This window comes from Panthera uncia (assembly GCF_023721935.1).
Source record: "Panthera uncia isolate 11264 chromosome C1 unlocalized genomic scaffold, Puncia_PCG_1.0 HiC_scaffold_4, whole genome shotgun sequence".
NCBI lineage: Eukaryota > Metazoa > Chordata > Mammalia > Carnivora > Felidae > Panthera > Panthera uncia.
In genome coordinates this window covers 8,654,550-8,674,564 of record NW_026057585.1, presented here as the reverse complement: position 1 = coordinate 8,674,564, position 20,015 = coordinate 8,654,550, and the positions used below count along the sequence as shown (strand labels likewise).

At 38.9% G+C, this 20,015-nt stretch overlaps 1 protein-coding gene across 2 annotated transcripts in view; it reads right to left on the bottom strand.

The window, feature by feature from the left end:
* The window catches only part of DENND2C (DENN domain containing 2C), a 90,699-nt gene that overhangs the window by 30,246 nt on the left and 40,438 nt on the right, over positions 1-20,015 (bottom strand). For both annotated transcript variants that reach the window (XM_049616518.1, XM_049616519.1), the window contains exons 2-6: positions 9,409-10,420; positions 8,752-8,888; positions 8,045-8,157; positions 7,236-7,406; positions 2,340-2,436 (exon numbers count right to left, since the gene is read on the bottom strand). In XM_049616518.1, the coding sequence (XP_049472475.1) occupies positions 2,340-2,436; positions 7,236-7,406; positions 8,045-8,157; positions 8,752-8,888; positions 9,409-10,229 (1,339 nt within the window). In that variant the 5' untranslated portion in view covers positions 10,230-10,420. The remainder of the gene's footprint in view (positions 1-2,339; positions 2,437-7,235; positions 7,407-8,044; positions 8,158-8,751; positions 8,889-9,408; positions 10,421-20,015) is intronic.

The window sequence follows — 20,015 nt, the reverse complement described above, 5'->3', positions numbered from 1 at the left end:
GGCCTATCAAGTGTCTGGAAAGAAAGAAATGAAAGGGGAAAGGAAGGAAAAGTAATACAACTGGAAGAGACGCTACAAAAGCTCATTTAGGTGGCTTTCCTCTATTCACATCTGTAGGTTTTGATGATCCGTGTTCCAAGAAACTGAATGATGGTTAAGGGGCTTGCTTACAAGCCCATAGGAAAATCTATTTAGAATCTATAGGGATCAAAAAAGAAATAGGTTGTCCGTTTTTTACACGTGACTTCAACACACAAAATTATAATGACAGAACTGAAGAAGGGCAATAAATCATTTTGTAACAACTGATAACTAAAAGTTAAGAAATGTTTAGGTTGGAACAGATTCAGTAAAACCTAGCATGTACTGACAGAGTAGGTAAATACAATTATCTGGTTCTACCAGTCATTGTTGATCTACAGACAAAAGCTTAAGGAGGAAAACAAAATCTGAAAATGTAACTGTGGAGCCAAGAGATCCTCAGGCATGAGACAACTTCCTCAGGCCCACAGGAGGAGTTGGTTACAGAGGCTGGGTAAATGCATATTTTCTTTGAGCCTTGCAAAAGAAAAACACACTTGTGGGGAAGAGTTACAATTTAGGGACTGTTGTAAGTTCGCAATTCATTCTGTCGAGTTTTTTTCAATAACGATACAGAGAAAAAAAGACTTGGCTTTTCAAAACTTATCTTAGAGCCAAATTTACTGAAATGTTCCTAATCCATAAGGCATAAGACATACAAATAAAGTAAGAGATCAGTAAGAACCTACTTAGTGCAGCATAAGCATCGAGAATGTAGCTGCCAGTAGACTGCTATTAATTTAGGAAAATGGTAATGTTTCATAAGAATTTGTCCTGGCCCCAGTGTATTGAAATCTTACATAATTTGCAATTTACAATTTATTTCCTTATCTAGAAACAGTTGACAATAATGTCTGCCACAAAGGCTATTTAGAAGATTAATGATAATGAGTCTAAAAGGGTCCAGAATAATAGCTGGCACCAGTTTTCATCTTCTATACCTAGTTCTGAAATATACACATAAAAAGCCTTTGACAATATCCTTGTTGAGGATAAAAAAAAAAACAACACATGGAGAAATCATTAAACTGCTAAAAATCAAGATTTATGAGAAAAATGGCGAGTAACTGTTGGTGACAGAAAAGGGTAGGACTTCATGGTACCATGCTCCTTTCTGCAAACCGACACTTCCTCCACTGGCTCAGCTTCTTCTTCTGTAAAATAAGGACAGTCCCTGCGTCCTAGTGTTGTCATACGTTACACATGAGATAAAGTATGTAGAAAATCTATTACTTCATTCAGTAAGTGGTTCCTATTAGCAGCAATAACCAAAATGATTTCTTCTGCGGCAGAGAAGATTAGAACATGTTTTGATCACTGCTTTTGAAAATATGGAAACTTGTATCTAAAATGGTGACTAGTTGATTTTAGAGTAAGAAGAAAGAGGCTCAAATTGGAGCAGGGAGGATTTTATTTTCAGATTGTAATTGTTGGAATGCAGAACAGATTTTCAAGGGAAATTAAGAAATTTCTGTCTTTGGACGTCGGCAAAAATAGGAAACATTCTTCTCTGGTTATGACTTGGCTGTTGTTTCTCGCTTGACAAAAACTGCTAAACTCTGCATGTTCTTTGTCAGAAAACCAAGTTAAGAATCTTGCATGAGGCTAAGAAAATTCTAATAATTCACTACGGATGTTCGGAGTTTCTTAATTAAGACAATGTAAGGTTTGGGTCTCCTGGGTGGCTCGGTTGGTTAAATGTCCAACTGCAGCTCAGGTCATGATCTCACCACTTGTGAGTCCGAGCCCCGCGTCAGGCTCTGTGCTGACAGCTCAGAGCCTGGAGCCTGCTTTGGATTCTTTATCTCCCTCTCTCTCTGCCCTTTCCCTGTTCACTCTGTCTCTCTCAAAAATAAAAAAACATTAATTTTTTTTTTAAAAAGACAATGTAGGTTTTATCTAGGCATCTGAAGGATGAAACTACTACTGAACTTAGTAGATGACTACCAGTTCTGTGCCACATACCTGTGGTCTCTATATACCTAATATTCTCGGTTCTACTGAGAGTCTAACTGAAAGAGTCTATACTGAAAGAGACTATAAATCAAAGTAGGATTATAAAATAACGCAATCTGCCTATGAAAATTAGTCTCATTGGCAGGGATTTGAGGAAGAATAAGAAATAATCCCTTATCTTAAAGAAGTTATATTTAAGTGGGATAGGAAAGTAAACCAAGAATTATAATTTACATAAATGTTAAGTTATATGACTCTCCCCTCAAATGCTGGTAGCTCTGGACAGCTGCAACAATTCTTACCTTTTGAGGGAGGTACGTCTTTTCCAGTGTATGGGTGTAACTTTACCCTCTTTTTCCCTCTCTTAGACTCAAATATATCAGCAATTTTCAATACGAGCTGAAAAAAGACCAACAAAGCACAAGTTAAAACTAACACCAGACACTTGGGTGGCTCATTTGGTTAAACGTCCCACTTTGGCTCAGGTCTTGATCTTTCAGTTTGTGAGTTCAAGCCCCACATCGGGCTCAGTGCGGACAGCACGGAGCCTGCCTCGAATCCTCTGCTTCTCTCTCTCTCTGCCCCTCCCAAGCTCACGCACTCTCCCTCTCTCTCAAAAATAAATAAACATTAAAAAAATTTTTTTAAATAATAAAGATTTTATTTTTAAGTAATCTCTATGCCCAACGTGGGGCTTGAGCTTACAACCTCAAGATCAAGAGTCACATGCTCCACTGACGGAGCCAGCCGGGTACCTCCCCTTTTTTTTTTTTTTTTTTAAAGATTCAACACCAAATTTTCATATTAATTTACTAATGATTTTCACTCAGAGAAAGATCCTTTTTAAAAGTAAAAACCTTGACATTTTTTCAATTTTGAATCTACACTGATCTTTAGTAATATGTTGTTCTAATAGAAAATCCATATAACATGGGTAGAGAAGGAGGAAAGGCTATCTTCTTTCCAGAAGGACCCAGCACAGGCTCTTAGAGAGATTCCTTGTCACTCCACATCACAACATGCAAGAAACTTGCCTATTGCACTCTGTTTTTTAAAAATTCATTCATTTATTTTAATTTTTTAAATGTTTATTTATTATTGAGAGACAGAGAGAGACGGAGCATGAGCACAGGAGGGGCAGAGAGAGGCGGAGACACAGAATCTGAAGCAGGCTCCAGGCTCTGAGCTGTCAGCACAGAGCCCAACGCGAGGCTGGAACTCAGAAGCTGTGAGATCAGGATCTGAGCCAAAGTTGGACGCTTAATCAACTGAGCCACCCAGGTGTCCCATGCACTCTATTTGTTGACCAAGCCTTTCCTATCACCCAGAGTAGGAAGCAGAATACTCCTTCCACTTGGAAGGTGGGGTAAGGCTCAGTTATTTCTGTTCCCAGGAATTCTTCACAAAAAGATAATCACGCTGACAAAGCTTTTGTTAAAGCAAATACTCTCTTTGCTACTGGGAGCACTAATATTACAATTTATTTTACAAATGTCATAAAAATAGGAGGCTCTCAAATGTGCTTTAGGATGAAAACCAGGTTCCATTTAAAAAACATTACTCAGAATTTTTTTCTTTGCTGCTGGGAGGTGTGTGTGAAAGAGACAGATAGACACCGGCAAACACAGACACACATACACAGAGTAGGGTTCAAAAAGGAAAGATGGGGTTCCTGGGTGGCTCAGTCACTTGAGCATCTGACTCTTGATTTTGGCTCAGGTCATGATCCCAGGGCCTGGGATTGAGTTGGATTCTTTCTCTCCTTCTGCCCCTTTCCCCAACTTGTGCATGCGTGCTATCTCTCTCTCTCTAAAATAAAAAACTTTTTAAAAAGGAGGAAATATGTGTCAACAATACTCAAGTAAAAAAATATTTCAGGGGCGCCTGGGTGGCTCAGTTGTTTGGGTGTCCGACTTCGGCTCAGGTCATGATCTCATGGTTCGTGAGTTCGAGCCCCGCATCGGGCTCTGTGCTGACAGCTCAGAGCCTGGAGCCTGCTTCACATTCTGTGTCTCCCTCTCTCTCTGTTCCTCCCCCGCTTGCACTCTGTGTCTCTCTCTCTCAAAAATAAATAAAGATTAAAAAAATTTTTTTTTAATTTTTTTAAAAAAGAGGAAAAAATCAAGCTGATGAACAGCCACTTTTTAAAAAAAAATTTATGTTTTTATTTATTTTTGAGAGACAGAACATGAGTGGAGGAAGGGCAGAGAGAGAGGGAGACACAGAATCTGAAGCAGGTTCCAGGCTAGCACAGAGCCCAATGCAGGGCTTGAACTCACAAACCGTGAGGTCATGGACCTGAGTCAAAGTCAGACACTTAGCCTAAGACTGAGCCACCCAGGCACCCCAGTGAACAGCCACTTTTGAAAGGAGGAATTGGGAGGCCTGGCTGGCTCAGTCAGAGCATGCGTCTCTTTATCTTGGGGTTGTGAATTTGAGCCCCACATTGGGTGAAGAGATTGCTTAAATAAACAAACTTAAAAAAATAAAAAAGAGGAATTCATTAGTTTTCCATGTTTATTTCTCTTTCTTCTTAAAATTCCAAGCTTTTTCTTAATTATTAATCCTGATTTAATATATTTAATGCCTCAAATTACAACTGTTAGGAACATAAGAGCCAACAAAGTTTGAGAAGAATGTTCTTGTTTTCTCTTTTGTCCTTGTTTCTCCAGCAATCCTGGCAATCCATAGGCAGTGAATCAGTCCAGCAGAAGAAAAATAACATGTGAGAAACATGTGCTTCCAATATGCAGATTATTCCCACATTTTGGATGCGTTTGTTCTTTTAAAGATTTTTGTAGCTGCCATTCAAGTGAAAAATTACCAGTGTTCTTAAATAGTACCATTGTAAAAAAACAAGAGAATCCAACATAAAAAGGTATTGTTAGGGGCTATAAGGAAAGACATATGAAAGTAAACATGTGGGGCGCCTGGGTGGCGCAGTCGGTTAAGCGTCCGACTTCAGCCAGGTCACGATCTTGCGGTCCGTGGGTTCGAGCCCCGCGTCAGGCTCTGGGCTGATGGCTCGGAGCCTGGAGCCTGTTTCCGATTCTGTGTCTCCCTCTCTCTCTGCCCCTCCCCCGTTCATGCTCTGTCTCTCTCTGTCCCAAAAATAAATAAAAAACGTTGAAAAAAAAATTTTAAAAAAAAGAAAGTAAACATGTATTTTGGGGACATAATGAACAAAAATAGTATAGTTATTAATGAGCATCTGAAAATTATACTCAAAAGTAGACTCAAATATTATAAAGGAAAGGAACTATCTGTTCTAGAACTATGAGATAAAGTAATAAAATGGAAATTTTGGTTACGAGTTAGGAAGAGTTACCTTGCGGTTGTAGGAAATGTTGTAGAATATTCTTCCTAAGGAATGGTAGAAACCATATTGCTATACACACTTGACGCGACAATATGAGACATGAGGAAATCTATTGTAGCAAACAATCCCACACAGGCTTTCACAGGAGGGAAAGAGAGGAAGGGTGGGGAACAGGCATATGGACTAGATCAGTGATTTTCAAAGTATGAAACCAGTTTCCTTTCCAGGGATAGCTCTAGTCATCAAAGGGGAAGTAAATGAAAACTGCTTTCCTGATGGAATGTTGTTGCTGAAGATACCGAGAAGTCAAAATCTGATTTGCAAGTAGAACATCCTAATAGGATTTAATCCAAGGAGGGTCGCAGTAGAAATGCCAACAGCTTGTTCCTGCCTGACTGTCAAGAGTAAGAGTTCATGGTCATATTTTCCCACCTCACTTCTCAAAAAGACCACTGGGGAAAAATTAGAAAAGGAAAGTTGGATAGTATCACCCATAATCAGAAAGGGAATAAGCTTTGAGTACTTGGGGGATCCACATTACCTAAAATACTGAGGCATGAAATTAAAAGAACTGCAAATTTCCTTCAATCTCATTAAAATCTACAATCTATTATTCCCAAATATTTTGTTAATGTCATTCCAAGGACAATATCTTAAATGCAGTTCCTTCTGTGTTTGTATTCTCACCCCTGTGAACACATGATCTGTTGTCTCCGGGCATGTGGGAGGCTGCTTTGTCGTGCCAGCATGATATATCAGGGGACTACTGTAGAATGCCCAGCAACTCTTTAAACATCTGATTTTACATATTCTTCACCATACACAGGAGATTAAACAGCTGAGGATTTTTTGGTTCCACTGACAGAGATCTGTTTAGTGCTTTTTTAAAACTGTGTGTCTTTAACTCTTCACATATTAAGGAGGGAGGGGCAGGAAATAGATCAGAAGAATTAAAGTATTGTGGAACAGAATATTTCCCAAGGAACCAATCAGCAGTTACTAAACCAAGAAACAGCTGTGACTTTTGTTTAATGTTAAAATCAGGTGCAAAAATTGTGTGCTAAATGGATACATATTGCTAATTCAGATGGGATTAAGGAAGACTATTTAAATGATCTTTTTTTTTTTTCATTTCTACATAGTTACCCTGAAAACATTCTGAATTACAGAAGAACCAAGTAACATAAACATTTAAAAATGTTGTCATGCAGTTTCTGAAGTGTCCCTCCTTAAAAAAAATATATCTGTCTTAAAAAACATGTATCTGTCTACAAATAATCCCAGTGTCTTCATTTTGGTTCTAATAGCTAATATTTGGTTCTAATAGTCAACATAATTTAGATTTATTGCCTTTTCCCCCTTGAGAGAGATATCAGTTATTTAATGTAATCGCTAATAATTTCTATTCCCAAGAGTCAAATTTCCTTTCTCTTCCCGCTGAATGGAAATTTTTGCCCCAAATTAAAGGTACATATTTTGTTATTACTGAAAATCTGTAAACTCAGGCACAAAACGGTTCCCTTCAGCAATTATATATATGAGTGAGAACAACCACACTGAAGCCAGCATCGTTGAATGTCCTCTTATAGGAGATTCTAGTGCCTCCTTGACACAGGCAGCTGATTTTAATGAGAACTAAGGTAAATGAAGTGAACCCTCCATCTAAAATCAATTTTCCAAATCCATAGAGAAACCCTGGCAAAAGCCACTCACACATTTTTCTTTCATGAGCAAAAACCTAAAATTTGAGGCCGCTTTCCAAATCTTCTCATCCCAATAGATCAGTTCTAACCTAGGATTCGTTCCAGTCTAAAGTTTATTTATTCTCATTTATGGAAATGAGGTAAGGGTCAAAGAATTAAAGTACTGGAGTCCCTACCCTTGGAAGATTTTTCCTTTTCCTGTTTGCAACTTCTCCAGCTCGGAAAAGCTTCCATTCCGTTAAAGTGACAGGCAAAGTGGTATCCTTTGTGAGCTTTGACCGTAAAAAAGCTTGGGAGGTCTTCAGTTCCATAGTCTTCCGGTGCAGGAACTGAGGTTTGGGAGGAAGCTAAAACAGGAGAAGATGTACCAGTAAGGGTAAGATCATCTAGGTAATGCCTATGTTCTCAAGGCCAAGTTATTTCAGAAAAAGATTTATCTTGTCTTTAAAGTCATCTCAATTGAGGATACCATAATTCCTTTTTTGACCATTTGTAAAGACATTCCTCAGGCTTCTAATCCCAAATTCTACTACAAGGTAATCAAATTTCCAGAAAACAACCGCTCAGAGTCCTCATTAACTCAGGCAGCCTTTGCCTGCAAGGGTGACAAATGCCTTCAGGGATGAGACAGGTAATTTAGGCCACAGACTGTCATGAGACAAAGGGGGAGCTGTGGTTAACTACAGTGGAACGAAAAGCTCATGGCTTGTTTAAAGGTGTTCATATTCTAATTTTTCTGAACTGCTAGTAAATGAACAAAAAAAGTCCCCCCAAACCAAAGCACACAAAAAGCTGTGTGCTGCCCAAAACCCCCCACAAAAAACAAAAAACCCACCACTACCAACAAAACCCATATTTCAGAACCTCTTCATCTTGGCCCTAGTTAAACCATTTTAATCTTTTTGTGGAGATCATAAACAAGATTCTTATGTTTTCTTATATTAATTATATTTAATGTTTTCTTACACTAATTCTTTGGTCATACCTTTGGTGCTCTGAAAGCACTTTTAGGGGGCGGTAGTTTCCAGGCCGAAGGGGATCTCCACATGGGCAAAGGCTGTATTGGAATATCTTCATATGGATTTTCTTTGGAGGGATCTTAAAAAATAATGGGAAAAAAAGTTTAGAGAAACGTAGTTAAATGGAAACAAAGTGACTACAGCTAGGAAAAGAAATAAAGAACTGACTGAATATGTTCAGCTTCGTATTCTATATTGCTGTAGGGATGTAGGTCTCAAAATCAATGGCACTTTAAGTTTATAGACCACTCAGGCATCTAACCGAGCTAAAAGCATTCTCAAAATACTATATCTAAACATCTACTTCTGAACTGAGCAGTCCACTAAACTAACTGTAAAAACCATTCAAGAACAAAAGAATTTATATGACTAAAGTTACCGTATTAAAAAGAAATATCTAGGGGCACCTGGGTAGCTTGGTTGGTTGAGTGTCTGGCTCTTGATTTCAGCTCAGGTCATGATCCCAGGATCGTGGGGTCAAGCCCTGTGTCGGGCTTTGCACTGGGCGTGAGGACTGCTTAAGATTCTTTCTCTCTCTCCCTCTCCCCCCCGCCCTGGCCCTCTCCCCAGCAAGATATGCATGGTTATAAAACAAAATACCATCCTATAGTTAAGAGCTCCACCACCAAATACATACTCATTAAATTTAATTGCAAAGTTTGTGGACACATACATATGATATCCTCATAGATATTGTCCTCAGACTGTGTATAATAAAGTGCTGAGCCAGAATTTCTTCCAAGTTCTTCATGAATCTTCTGTGAGTTCCGATTTCGAAAGTGCTGAATATCCTCAAATTCAAAGGATTTCCTTAAGAAAGGAGATATGTTTTAAAGTTATATGTTTTAAAACTCTAGTATTCTTTAAATTGGTATGATAGTGAGACATCTGTAAGTAAAGGACTTGCATGCAAAATTACAAAGGTGCTTTATCAGATACTTGAGAATAATAAACTAGGCTGGTACCCTATAGGCATGCGCCATGAGAAAATTGGAGGCTTTTGGCTAATTACATTCGTGTTCTTTATTGTGTACCTTTATTAAGTTAGCCCACTAGTGAAAAGTGAAGCCAAAGCCAGCATGCCCTAAATGAAGCAGAAGAATGTACTTACGTCCCTACACATTCTTAAAAATATAAAACTCAAGTCTTTCTGATGCTCTTGGGTCCGTACACTGTCTTACATATTACCTATACTTCTATTTCCTTTTGTAGGTACTTTCCCCTCGGGTTAATCAACATCTGTAGAATCAACCTAGGCCTCTAACCCATGCAGGGAAGTAGTTCTGTAAGGACAATGCTTAGCAAATAAACCTAGCAAATAAAAACATACCTTTTAGATCTCCCTCTGATTTGTCTGCCATATTTCTTTGGTTCGGGTTCCTGAGAAGAGGCCAAAGAAGACTCTGCACAAGAATTATTTTCACAGTATTTTCTGTCACAGTTTCTTTCTTTACATGGCACAACACCAGACTCAGATAAATATCTGAACGTCCTACGAGGCTTGGGCAAAGGATTTATAGAAGGTCCACATTCCTGTCCCTCGGGTTCAGAGTAAATATTTTCTAAGCTCTTGGTTATTCCATATGAACTATCCGGAACTTGGAAATTCAGTTCTTTTTCTGAAGAGTCACAATGTTCTAAAGCCAAATTGAAGACTTTATCTGGGGGAAGTGCCTCTATTTTCTTCCACAGTATCTGTGAGGTATAGAAATTTCCTGGAGGTAAGGAAGTCTCTGCATCCAAAACGTCTTTCCAGCTTTCAATCTGTTTGACCTGAGAACATACCCAACTGGATTCTGATTCATTTCTAAATGGCTGTGTACGATCATCTTCATGTTTCTCACTTTCACCCTCAGTTTGGTCCTGGCTTTTGGCATCTGCATTGATATCTAGACCGACGTTTTGAGAGCTGGTTGCGTCCAACTTTTTGCTCTTTCCCTCAGCAACAGGATTTTTCTCAAGAATCTCTTGATGACAGTTATTATACCTCACTCCAAAGTCCTTTGGATGCCACCTTTCTGGGTTAGATATACCATTCGTTCTTCCTTCCCACTGAGAAATTTTTTGTTTGATATTTTTGCAGTGGCTTCTTGACAGGGTCTGAAGAGCAGAACGAGAAAAACCGGCATCCATGTTCCCAGTTGGGTGCATGACAAAGTGTGAATTCTACTGAGGTTCCATCATAAGTAACCGTGAAATACTGTATTCTTTATCCTGTCAGTTAGAATCCAAGCAATTCTAGTATTTTCCTTTCATGTTTAACTTGGAAGTCTCTTTTTAAAAAGAAGGATTTTGATCACTGGTCCTTGTTGAAAATGGCTACAACTTTATCTTGAATGTTCCTATTAAAATGAGACAAGAATATGTTAACACAGTTTTAGAATTTCCTAATTTAAAGACTACTAAAACACTGCCTCTATCTATCCCTAAATAATTTGTTTACATTGCACATGCAAAAATGTGCCTGTCATCCATTAAGTAATTCAACTCCATAAAGGCATTCCTAAGATGGTGATATAATACAGAGAAAATATTAACTTGTGATATTTCTCAAATTATCAGCTTTAATGTTCTGCCTTATTTAATTTCCTACAGTTAGGTAGACTGAGGTTTTATAAGAGATTACACGTAGTAGTATACAATGTTACTTTGTAAAATCCATTCTTTTTTTTTTCATTTTTTTGACATTTTATTTATTTTTGAGAGGTGGAGAGAGACAGAGCACAAGCAGGGGAGGGGCAGAGAGACAGGGAGACACAGAATCCGAAGCAGGCTCCGGGTTCTGAGCTGTCAGCACAGAACCCGATGTGGGGTTTGAACTCGTGAACCGCGAGATCATGACCTGAGCTGAAGTCTGAGGCTCAAGCAACTGAGCCACCCAGGTGCCCCTAAAATCAATTCTTTATGGGACCTTCTCTTAAGGAAACAAAGACCAGCAGAGTATTAAAAAAAGTGTACACACACCGAAATACATCTCGAATCACTAAAAGGTTTATGTATGCATCCAGAGGAAGAGCCAGTTAGTCTGGAAGCACGTGAATACCTGATTTCCTCCCCTTTGTCCTATGTTGGGGACAACACTAGCCCTCGTTTCACATCCTCTTATGTCAGCTTTACTATTAGCAGCACAGGACTCTGCCTGCACAGTGCTAAAGACCATCTGATGTGCCATTAACTATTAGTTGCTTTAAAATATAATAACCATGGGGCACCTGGGTGGCTCAGTCGGTTAAGCGTCCGACTTCGGCTCAGGTCATGGTCTCGCAGTCCGTGAGTTTGAGCCCCTCGTCAGGCTCTGGGCTGATGGCTCAGAGCCTGGAGCCTGTTTCCGATTCTGTGGTCTCCCTCTCTCTGCCCCTCCCCCATTCATGCTCTGTCTCTCTCTGTCTCAAAAATAAATAAACGTTAAAAAAAAAATTAAAAAATAAATAAATAAAATATAATAACCTATTTCGTCACTGACTGAACTTTCCACATCTCTGCCACCACACCCTTGGCCCAAATTGGCAAAAATACTTACAGCCACTGACACACTCCTTCCTTTCACATACAGGCTTCACTCATTTAGGCTCATAAATGTTTCCTCAAATGTACAATGTGGCAAAGAACTTTTCTTATCAAGTGAGCAAAGACCTGATCTCAAGTCAGACTATACTGGTTATAAATAGTAACTGATTCAAAACTTCCTGAGGCAGGGGTCATCCTTCCTTGAGCTTTGTCTGTGGGGCCTTGATTAACAGGCAGGAAAATATCGTGGCCCAGTTCTGTCAGTGCAGCTGACAGTTCACACACACAATTTCTTCCAGGCAGGGCAGCTGCTCATCAGGACTTCTATCAACTTTCATTTAAACCATTCCTACAAGTTTCTAGGAAAACCAGCTTTGCCAGCAAATAACCTTTGATGAGGATCCAATGCAGAAAAATTCTACATAACCTTAAGAAATTGAACTAATGTGAGTGGGAAGAAAAAAACTCCAAAACCCCGAAACACCAAAGCTGTTGCTACAGAACTCTCTCTTTCTCTCAATCTTTTTTTTTTTTTTTTTTGCTGCTGCCACCACAGCTCCTAGCCCCTGCTGTGTGTGACCTGCCCGCACCATCTGGCACCCAGGCCCAGAACTCTCAGTAAAAGACTAACGCATACAATTTGAAGGTCCAGTCAGTTACTGCTCATTGCTAAAACTGAAAATCCTTTTGTTGCTTCTGATGTTTACAGAGGATTCCTAAGGGTTTTAGGGTGTCCTTGAGTCTTGGGTTTTCTTCACTATAGACAAGATGGGAGTACAGTTGATCCTTGACGGAGGTCGGGAGGAGCTTCCGCAGAGTTGAAAATCTGCATCTAACTTTTGACTCCCCCCCCAAAAGCAGCCTCCAGTTGGCAGGAAGCCTTAATGATAACATAAACAGCTGATTAATACATATTTTGTATGTTCTATGTATTGTATACTGTATTCTTACAATAAACAGAGAGAGAAGAAAATTCTAAGAAAATTTAAGGAAGAAAAATATACTTACAGTACTGTACTGTATTTATAGAAAAATATCCACCTATAAGTGAATTATAACACACACAATTCAAACCTGTGTCGTTCAAGGGTCAACAGTATTTTTCTCTCTCCTAGGAGCCCAGTAGAGGTTGTCAGCAGTCCTTGTTAATGTTTTCTTTACTTTTCCTTTGTTAGTACGTGAAGGTATGTAATGCAGGAATGTATGTAATGTATGAATGGGTCAAACTGGGAAGAAAGATGAAATCTGCTAAAGCTAACAAAAAAAAATTTTTTTATGGCTAAAGAAATTTTTAACTTGAAAATTGCTAGCAACAAATGCTGACTTTATGAGATTCACACACAAATATGAATGATGTGCACTGATAGTGTTTCAGTGGCAATGGAGTAGCGGAGCAACACGGGACACTCCTAACATAAGCAGGAATTATAAATATTTTTAAATGTTTATTATTTATTTTTGAGAGACAGACAGACACAGCATGAGCAGGGGAGGGGCAGAGAGAGAGGGAGACACAGAATCCGAGGCAGGCTCCAGGCTCTGAGCTGTCAGCACAGAGCCCAACGTGGGGCTTGAACCCACAAACCCTGAGATCACGACCTGAGCTGAAGTCACATGCTTAACCAACTGAGCCACCCAGGCGCCCCAGGAGGAATTATAAAGAGAAATGCTACTTGCTCCTAAATGTATGTATTAATACACTGTAGCTTTCAAAAAGTGGACAAACTATTTCAAAAACAAAAACGTTTTAATGCATTCTAGATGGCTGCCTATATAGATAGTATAGAGAATCTGTCTTTGTATCTGATTTCATAGTTCCAAGTTTTGACAGATCAAACTCTTTATAATGTGGCTTCCCTGTTCTTATATATAAGCTATATACACGTTCTGTTTTTGTCCCATCCAAAAAATAAGAATCGCTCACTAAGCCAAGAATTGCCTCAGCTGTTTTCCTATAGGCATCTCATGTCTGACTTTAACCTAATTAAATTCGGAGCCACCTTGAACTTCAGCACCTCCTTCATGTGGCTCCGTGGGATCCTTTATACCCCACACCCACCTTCCCAGTTTCTTGCGTTGACTTCCACTATCATGGACACTCTAAGCCCTAAATGGGGGCCCAGTTTTCAAGTCCTAGATCTCTCCACAGTTTCATCTTCAGAAAACTCCCTAAAGCCAACTCACACATTTGTCCCTAGAGATTTCTTTCTCAAGTTTGCTTGAAGAGATCTAACAAAAACACAGACTGAGAGAATATGACAGCTTCAACAATTCTTCAAAAAATTTTTTTCTCTTCATACCATGAAATGAGTCAGATGAGTCAGCCTTCTCTATCCATTAAAGATTACTGAAGTCGGGGAGGAGTCACAAAAAGAGCGGGTAGAGCGCTCAATAACCACAATGGGCATCTCAACTGAAGAAACAGTTCCTCGAGTGAGCAGAAGTACAAATATGAAAAATCAGGCACGATTTAAAAGTTCAAAATAAAACAGCATGCTTGAAACAGAGGATACCAATCAAACTCTTTTTTCTGTTTTTTGTTCCCAAAGAGGTGATCCTTAATAATGCCTCGTTTTTATTTTTTTTTTCTTTTCTGAATATTTACTTCACCCAAGAAACACATCAACTGTAGTTTATCATTTTAAAATTTAATGTATACTATAACTTATCATATATAAGATTCTGATTCTAGCATATTAAAAGAAACCCATTTGAGTCCATTCGGGTAAGTGAAATACTCTTTGGGAAAGAGAATACTGACGCTCTATTTTACTAACTCAAGTCTTATATGGGAGAGTGTCTCGCTCCAAATCCTGTAAAATATTTTATTTGATCAAATATAAGTATCTGACAAAATAGGAAGAATATGGAACATTCTAACAGTTGGTTTAAAAGTTGATGAAAGGATATGCCTTTACTTATTTATTTTAATGTTTATTTATTTTAGGGGAGAGAGAGTGTGAGTGTAGATGCACACGAGTGGGAAAGAGGCAAAGGGAGAGGGAGAGAGAGAATCCTAAGCAGGCCCCATGCTCCATGGGGCTCAATCTCATGACAGTGAGATCATGCCCTGAGCAGAAATCAAGAGTCAGACATTTAATCAACTGAGCCACCCAGGTGTCCCACAAACTGATTAAAGGGTATGCTTTTAAATGATTAATATTTTTTTATGTGAATTTTACCTCAATTAGAAAGAAAAGTGATGAAAGGGACCAGGAAGACTCTTACTTCTGGCCACGATGGAGTAAATGAACTACACTCACCTTCCCAACATAAAGGATTATAAAATAAGATTTATATATTAAATAAATGCTTTCACATATTGGATAACAGACAACACAGGGCTGTGATGTTTGAAAGAAGAAAAACAAATGAGGCAGGCACTATGTTGGCCCAGTTTTCACCCTGGAGGTTCTTTCCAGAAAACAGCACAGAATATGAAAGCCTTGCTGAGTTACAGATAAAAAGATCAGAGTTTGAAGGGGCTAGAGAAGACGGAATTTTCAGGGCAGAGTATCAGAAAGGAGGAAGCAACACAGAAAAAGCTCCAGAAATCTACATAGGATCCTCTTGAGTCTTGGATTGAAAACTAAGTTGCCAATGCACAGGGTTGAACACTACACAAGGCTGGAAATAAATTACTGGCAAAGGAACAACTACAGGGGACCTGCAAGATGACTAATATCCAGAGTTCACAAAGGCCTGGGAAATGTTCAACTTCCAATGATCTACAGAGGAGCAGACTTGTCCAACATCCAGGGAATTCAGTAGATACATTAGGAGGTCATGGCTTGTCAGTAGGACTAAACTAGCCCTACAGTTTACTGTACTTTAGAGCTACTATGCTCTTTATGCTACTTTAGAGCTACCCTAACAAAGTTTTTAAAAGCCCTAAAAGGATCAAGTTGATTCATAAGTGAAGTGCCCCCCAAATTAAACTCAGTAATTTTTATATGAAGACATCAAAATGTAGACACTCAGCAATGTAACATTCACAATGTGCAACATCTGTTCAAAATTACAAAACAGGTAAAGAAGCCTAAAGGTGGGAAAAATCAAGAGAAAAATCAGTCAATAGAAACAGAAACAAAAATGACAGATACAGAGTGGCCAAAGACTTCTGATCCAATATTTTATTTTTTTTTTTAATTTTTTTTTAATGTTTATTTATTTTTGAGACAGGGAGAGACAGAGCGTGAACGGGGGAGGGTCAGAGAGAGGGAGACACAGAATCTGAAACAGGCTCCAGGCTCCGAGCTGTCAGCACAGAGCCCGACGCGGGGCTCAAACTCACGGACCGCGAGATCATGACCTGAGCCGAAGTCGGCCGCTCAACCGACTGAGCCACCCAGGCGCCCCCTGATCCAGTATTTTAAATACATTCATAAACTTACAAGAAAACACGAACATAATCAGTAGAGAAATGAAGATGTAAAAAAAGAAAGCAAACAGAACCTCTGGAACTTAAAAATACCCTATCTGAAATGAAAAAGTCACTGGATGGGTGGAACCGCTATTTTAGATACTGAAGAAGAAATGATCAACGAAGTGAAATAAGGAGTGAAAGAAAATGTCAAACACAAAAACTGAAGCAAACCTAGTGCTAACACAAAAACAAAAACCAGATACTCCCTGAAACAATATCAAGCAGTTCACCTTACATAAAGTGGGAATCCCAGGGTGAAGGTGGTAGGAAGGCAGAGAACAAATATTTCAAAAAATAATAGCTGAAGTTTTTCTAAACTTGATGAAAACTCTAAACCTATAAATCCAAGAGGCTCAACAAATCTCAAACAGGATAAACACAAAGAAGGCCTCATCAAGGCAAACCATAATCAAGCTGCTGAAAATCAGCGATAAAGAGAAAATTCTTAAATGGCCAGAGGAAAAAAAATACACATTACATTCAGAAATATAGAAGTAAGCAGGAAACAATGGAAAATATTTAAAGTGTTGGCAGGGCAGGTGGACAGGATTGGGAATCTAGAATTCTAGACATATCCTTCAAAATTAGGGTTGAAATAAAGGCATCTTCAGTTGAAAAAGGTTAGGAGAATTTGTCAGCAGCAGACTTGCACTCAGGGTGACGAACACAATTTGTGAGTCTCAGTGCAAACTGAAAATGTGGGGCCCCTTGTTCAAATGCAGGGAAAGGGCTTTAAAGGTAGATATGAAGCTTTTTTCCTTTCTTCTGTAGGCTTTGGATTTGTCATAGTGTTCTTTATTTACTATCTAATGTTTTAAGTAAAAAAATTAAAAATTTAAGTTATTTGCATGAATTTATCATTCATCTATATGTTGTACAACCCCTTATTTATTTATTTGTTTATTCATTTGTTTATTCATTTATTTTTAAGTAGGTTTCACACTTAGCATGGAGCCCAAAATGGAGCTTGAACTCACAACCCTGAGATCAAGACCTGAGCTGAAACTAAGAGTCAGCCACTTAACTGACTGAGCCACCCAGGCACTGCTGTGCAATGTCATTTTAAATGCAAATATCAGCGTATTTAACTTATACGCAGAATCACTGAAAATAAAAAATTCCTATTTTTGACTTGTCCTAAAGGGTGCCTAAAGCTGGATGGAAGAGACAAACACAGTCAGATTCAGAAGATTTGAAGGAGAAAGAGAGTGTTCCCTCAGGCATGGAACCAACCAAGAGAGTGTTGTGAGGTCTAGGGATACTTGTGGAACAAGTGCAGATTCTCACATGAACCTGGGAGCCCAGCACTGTGATGTGGGGCATGCACATGCTTGTTTGGGCCTAATGGCTGCTAGAATCTCCCTCTTGCCAGCCACCAAACCAATATGCCACACTCTGGCTGAGGCAGGGTCTGGGAAAGTATAGCCAGGTGTCTCCACATCCCACAGGTCTGCCTCCCCAACTCATGATAGACAGGTAGCCCCCAAGGATCTATAAAACTCTGCCCAGAACACACCTGAGATCTGGATCACGATGGGCAATAGGCTTGCTTCCATAAAACCAAGGCCTCCAGTTGGCTGCTCATCAGATATACCATGGTGCTGCCAGTCATGAGCAGGATACCCATTGTCATGCCGTGTTTCAAGACACCATGAGGTGTACATGCCCAGCCTCATCCCTCACACACAAGGCTTCTGCCAAGAGCAGAGAGTGACAGTGGTCACAGGGTATAGGTAGGGAAGGGCCATGCAGGGCCAGCTGGAGAGAGGGCAGCTGGGAACCCATCCTCAGGAAGTGGCAGGAGGCAGGACCCTGTGTGAATTGAAGCTCCAACTCCCAGTGCACCCTACATTATGCAATCAGACTTTACCAACAGAACACAAATTTGAGGGTGCCTGGCTGGTTCCGTTGGTAGAGCATGCAACTTTGGATCTCAAGGTTGTGAGTTTGAGTCCCACATTGGGTGTAGAGATTACTTTAAAAAAAAAAAAAAACAAAAAACCACTCTACAAATACAAAGATTAAGTTACCAGAATTTCAAAATGGCTACCACAGAGCATAAAACCCCACAGGGCCCTTTTGAATGCAGGATCCTGTACAGCTATATTGATTGTCTGCCTATGAAGCTGGCCCTTGTTTACACGATAAGAAATGTTAAAAAAAAAGTTACTCAAATTGAAGAAAAATGATACCAGATGGAAATCTGGATATAAACAAAGGAATGATGAGAACCAAAAATGGTACACACGCATAAATAAAAAAGACATATTTTTCTCATTAATCTCTTTAAAAGATGATTGTTTAAAGTATTGTGGAATACACAATAATAATGTATAATGTATTGTGGAATTTGTAATAATGTGGGAGTAAAATTTAAGACAAAAGCACAAAGGAGGGAAAGAGAAACGGAAATATAGTACCATAAATTTCTTACTTTATATATGAAGTAGTACATTATTTGAAGGGGATGGATTAAAGTTGTATGTTGTGAACTCTAAAGCAATCACTAAAAGAATGGGATTCTAAAAAATACTCAATGAATAAAAAGATGTGGTTGGGGGAGAGGAAGAGAACCACCACCACAACAACCAAAAAACCATGTGAAACAAACAGAAAATGAACAGCAAAATTGTAGTGTTAAAAATCTGACCACACCAATAATTATGTTAAATGTAAATGAGGTAAATTCTAAATAAAAGGCAAAGGTGATCATACTTGATAAAGAAGCAGGCCTAACTCTGCACTTTTATAAAAAATTACACTTTGGGGGCACCTGGCTGGCTCACTCAGTGGGGCATGTAGGTTTGAGCCTCACATTGGCTTTAGAGATCACTTAAAAATAAAATCTTAAAAAAAAAAAAACACCGCACTTTGAATTTAAAGACATAGATGTGTTACAATAGATTCAAGCGCTGAGGTAAATATTGTAAGAATACTAGATTAACTGTATTATTATCAGACAAAGCAGAATTCTGGGCAAGAAATATTAGCAGAGACAAAGAGAGAAAGATATGTCATGGGGTAGCTCAGTCGGTTAAGCATGTGACTCCGGGCTTTGGCTCAGGTCATGATCTCATGGTTCTGCAAGTTCAAACCCCATGTCAGGCTCCAAGCTGACAGGGTAAAGCCTGCTTGGGATTCTCTCTCTCCCTCTCTCTTTGCCCCTCCCAAATGCACATGCTCTCTCTCAAAATGCATACAGACATAAATAAATCTTTAAAAAAACATTAAAAAAAAGAAAAAAAGACATTTCAAACAAAAATGGAGTCAATTCATCAAGAAGATGGAACAATCCTAAATGTTCATGTACCAAATAACAGAGTTTCAAAATGTAAGAAACAAAAAAATGTTAGAACCAAAAAGACAAATGGACCAATTTGTAATTTTACTGAGGATTTCATCACTCTTCATGAGTAACTGACAGAAAATCAGGAAATATATAGAAGACTGAATACCACCATTAATCAGCTTGACCTGAGTGATAATTTTATTTATTAAAAAAAGTTTTTTTAATCTTTATTTTTGAGAGAGAGAGAGAGAGAGAGAGAGAGAGCAAGCAGGGGAGGAACAGAGAGAGAGAAAGACACAGACTCAGAAGCAGACTTCAGGCTCTGAGCTGTCAGCACAGAGCCCAACATGGGGCTTGAACTCACGAACCGGGAGATCATGGCCCAGGCTGAAGTTGGACACTTAACTGACCGAGCCACCCAGGCGCCCCAAACTGAGTGATATTTTAGAACACTACACCTAACAACAACAGAATATACATTCAAGTATACATGAGAATGTATACTGAGAATGATTCTTTAACTCATGATGGAACTTAATTAGATATAATCAAAAGATATCTGGAAAATGCCAACATATTTGGAAATAAATGCTTATATTACAAAAGAAAAGAGTTTGGAAACAATGAATGAAAATACTATATCTTGGTTAGTGTTAAAACACATTTTATCCCATTAAGTTTCAAGATATTATTTTCAATTATTCTCCAGATTAAA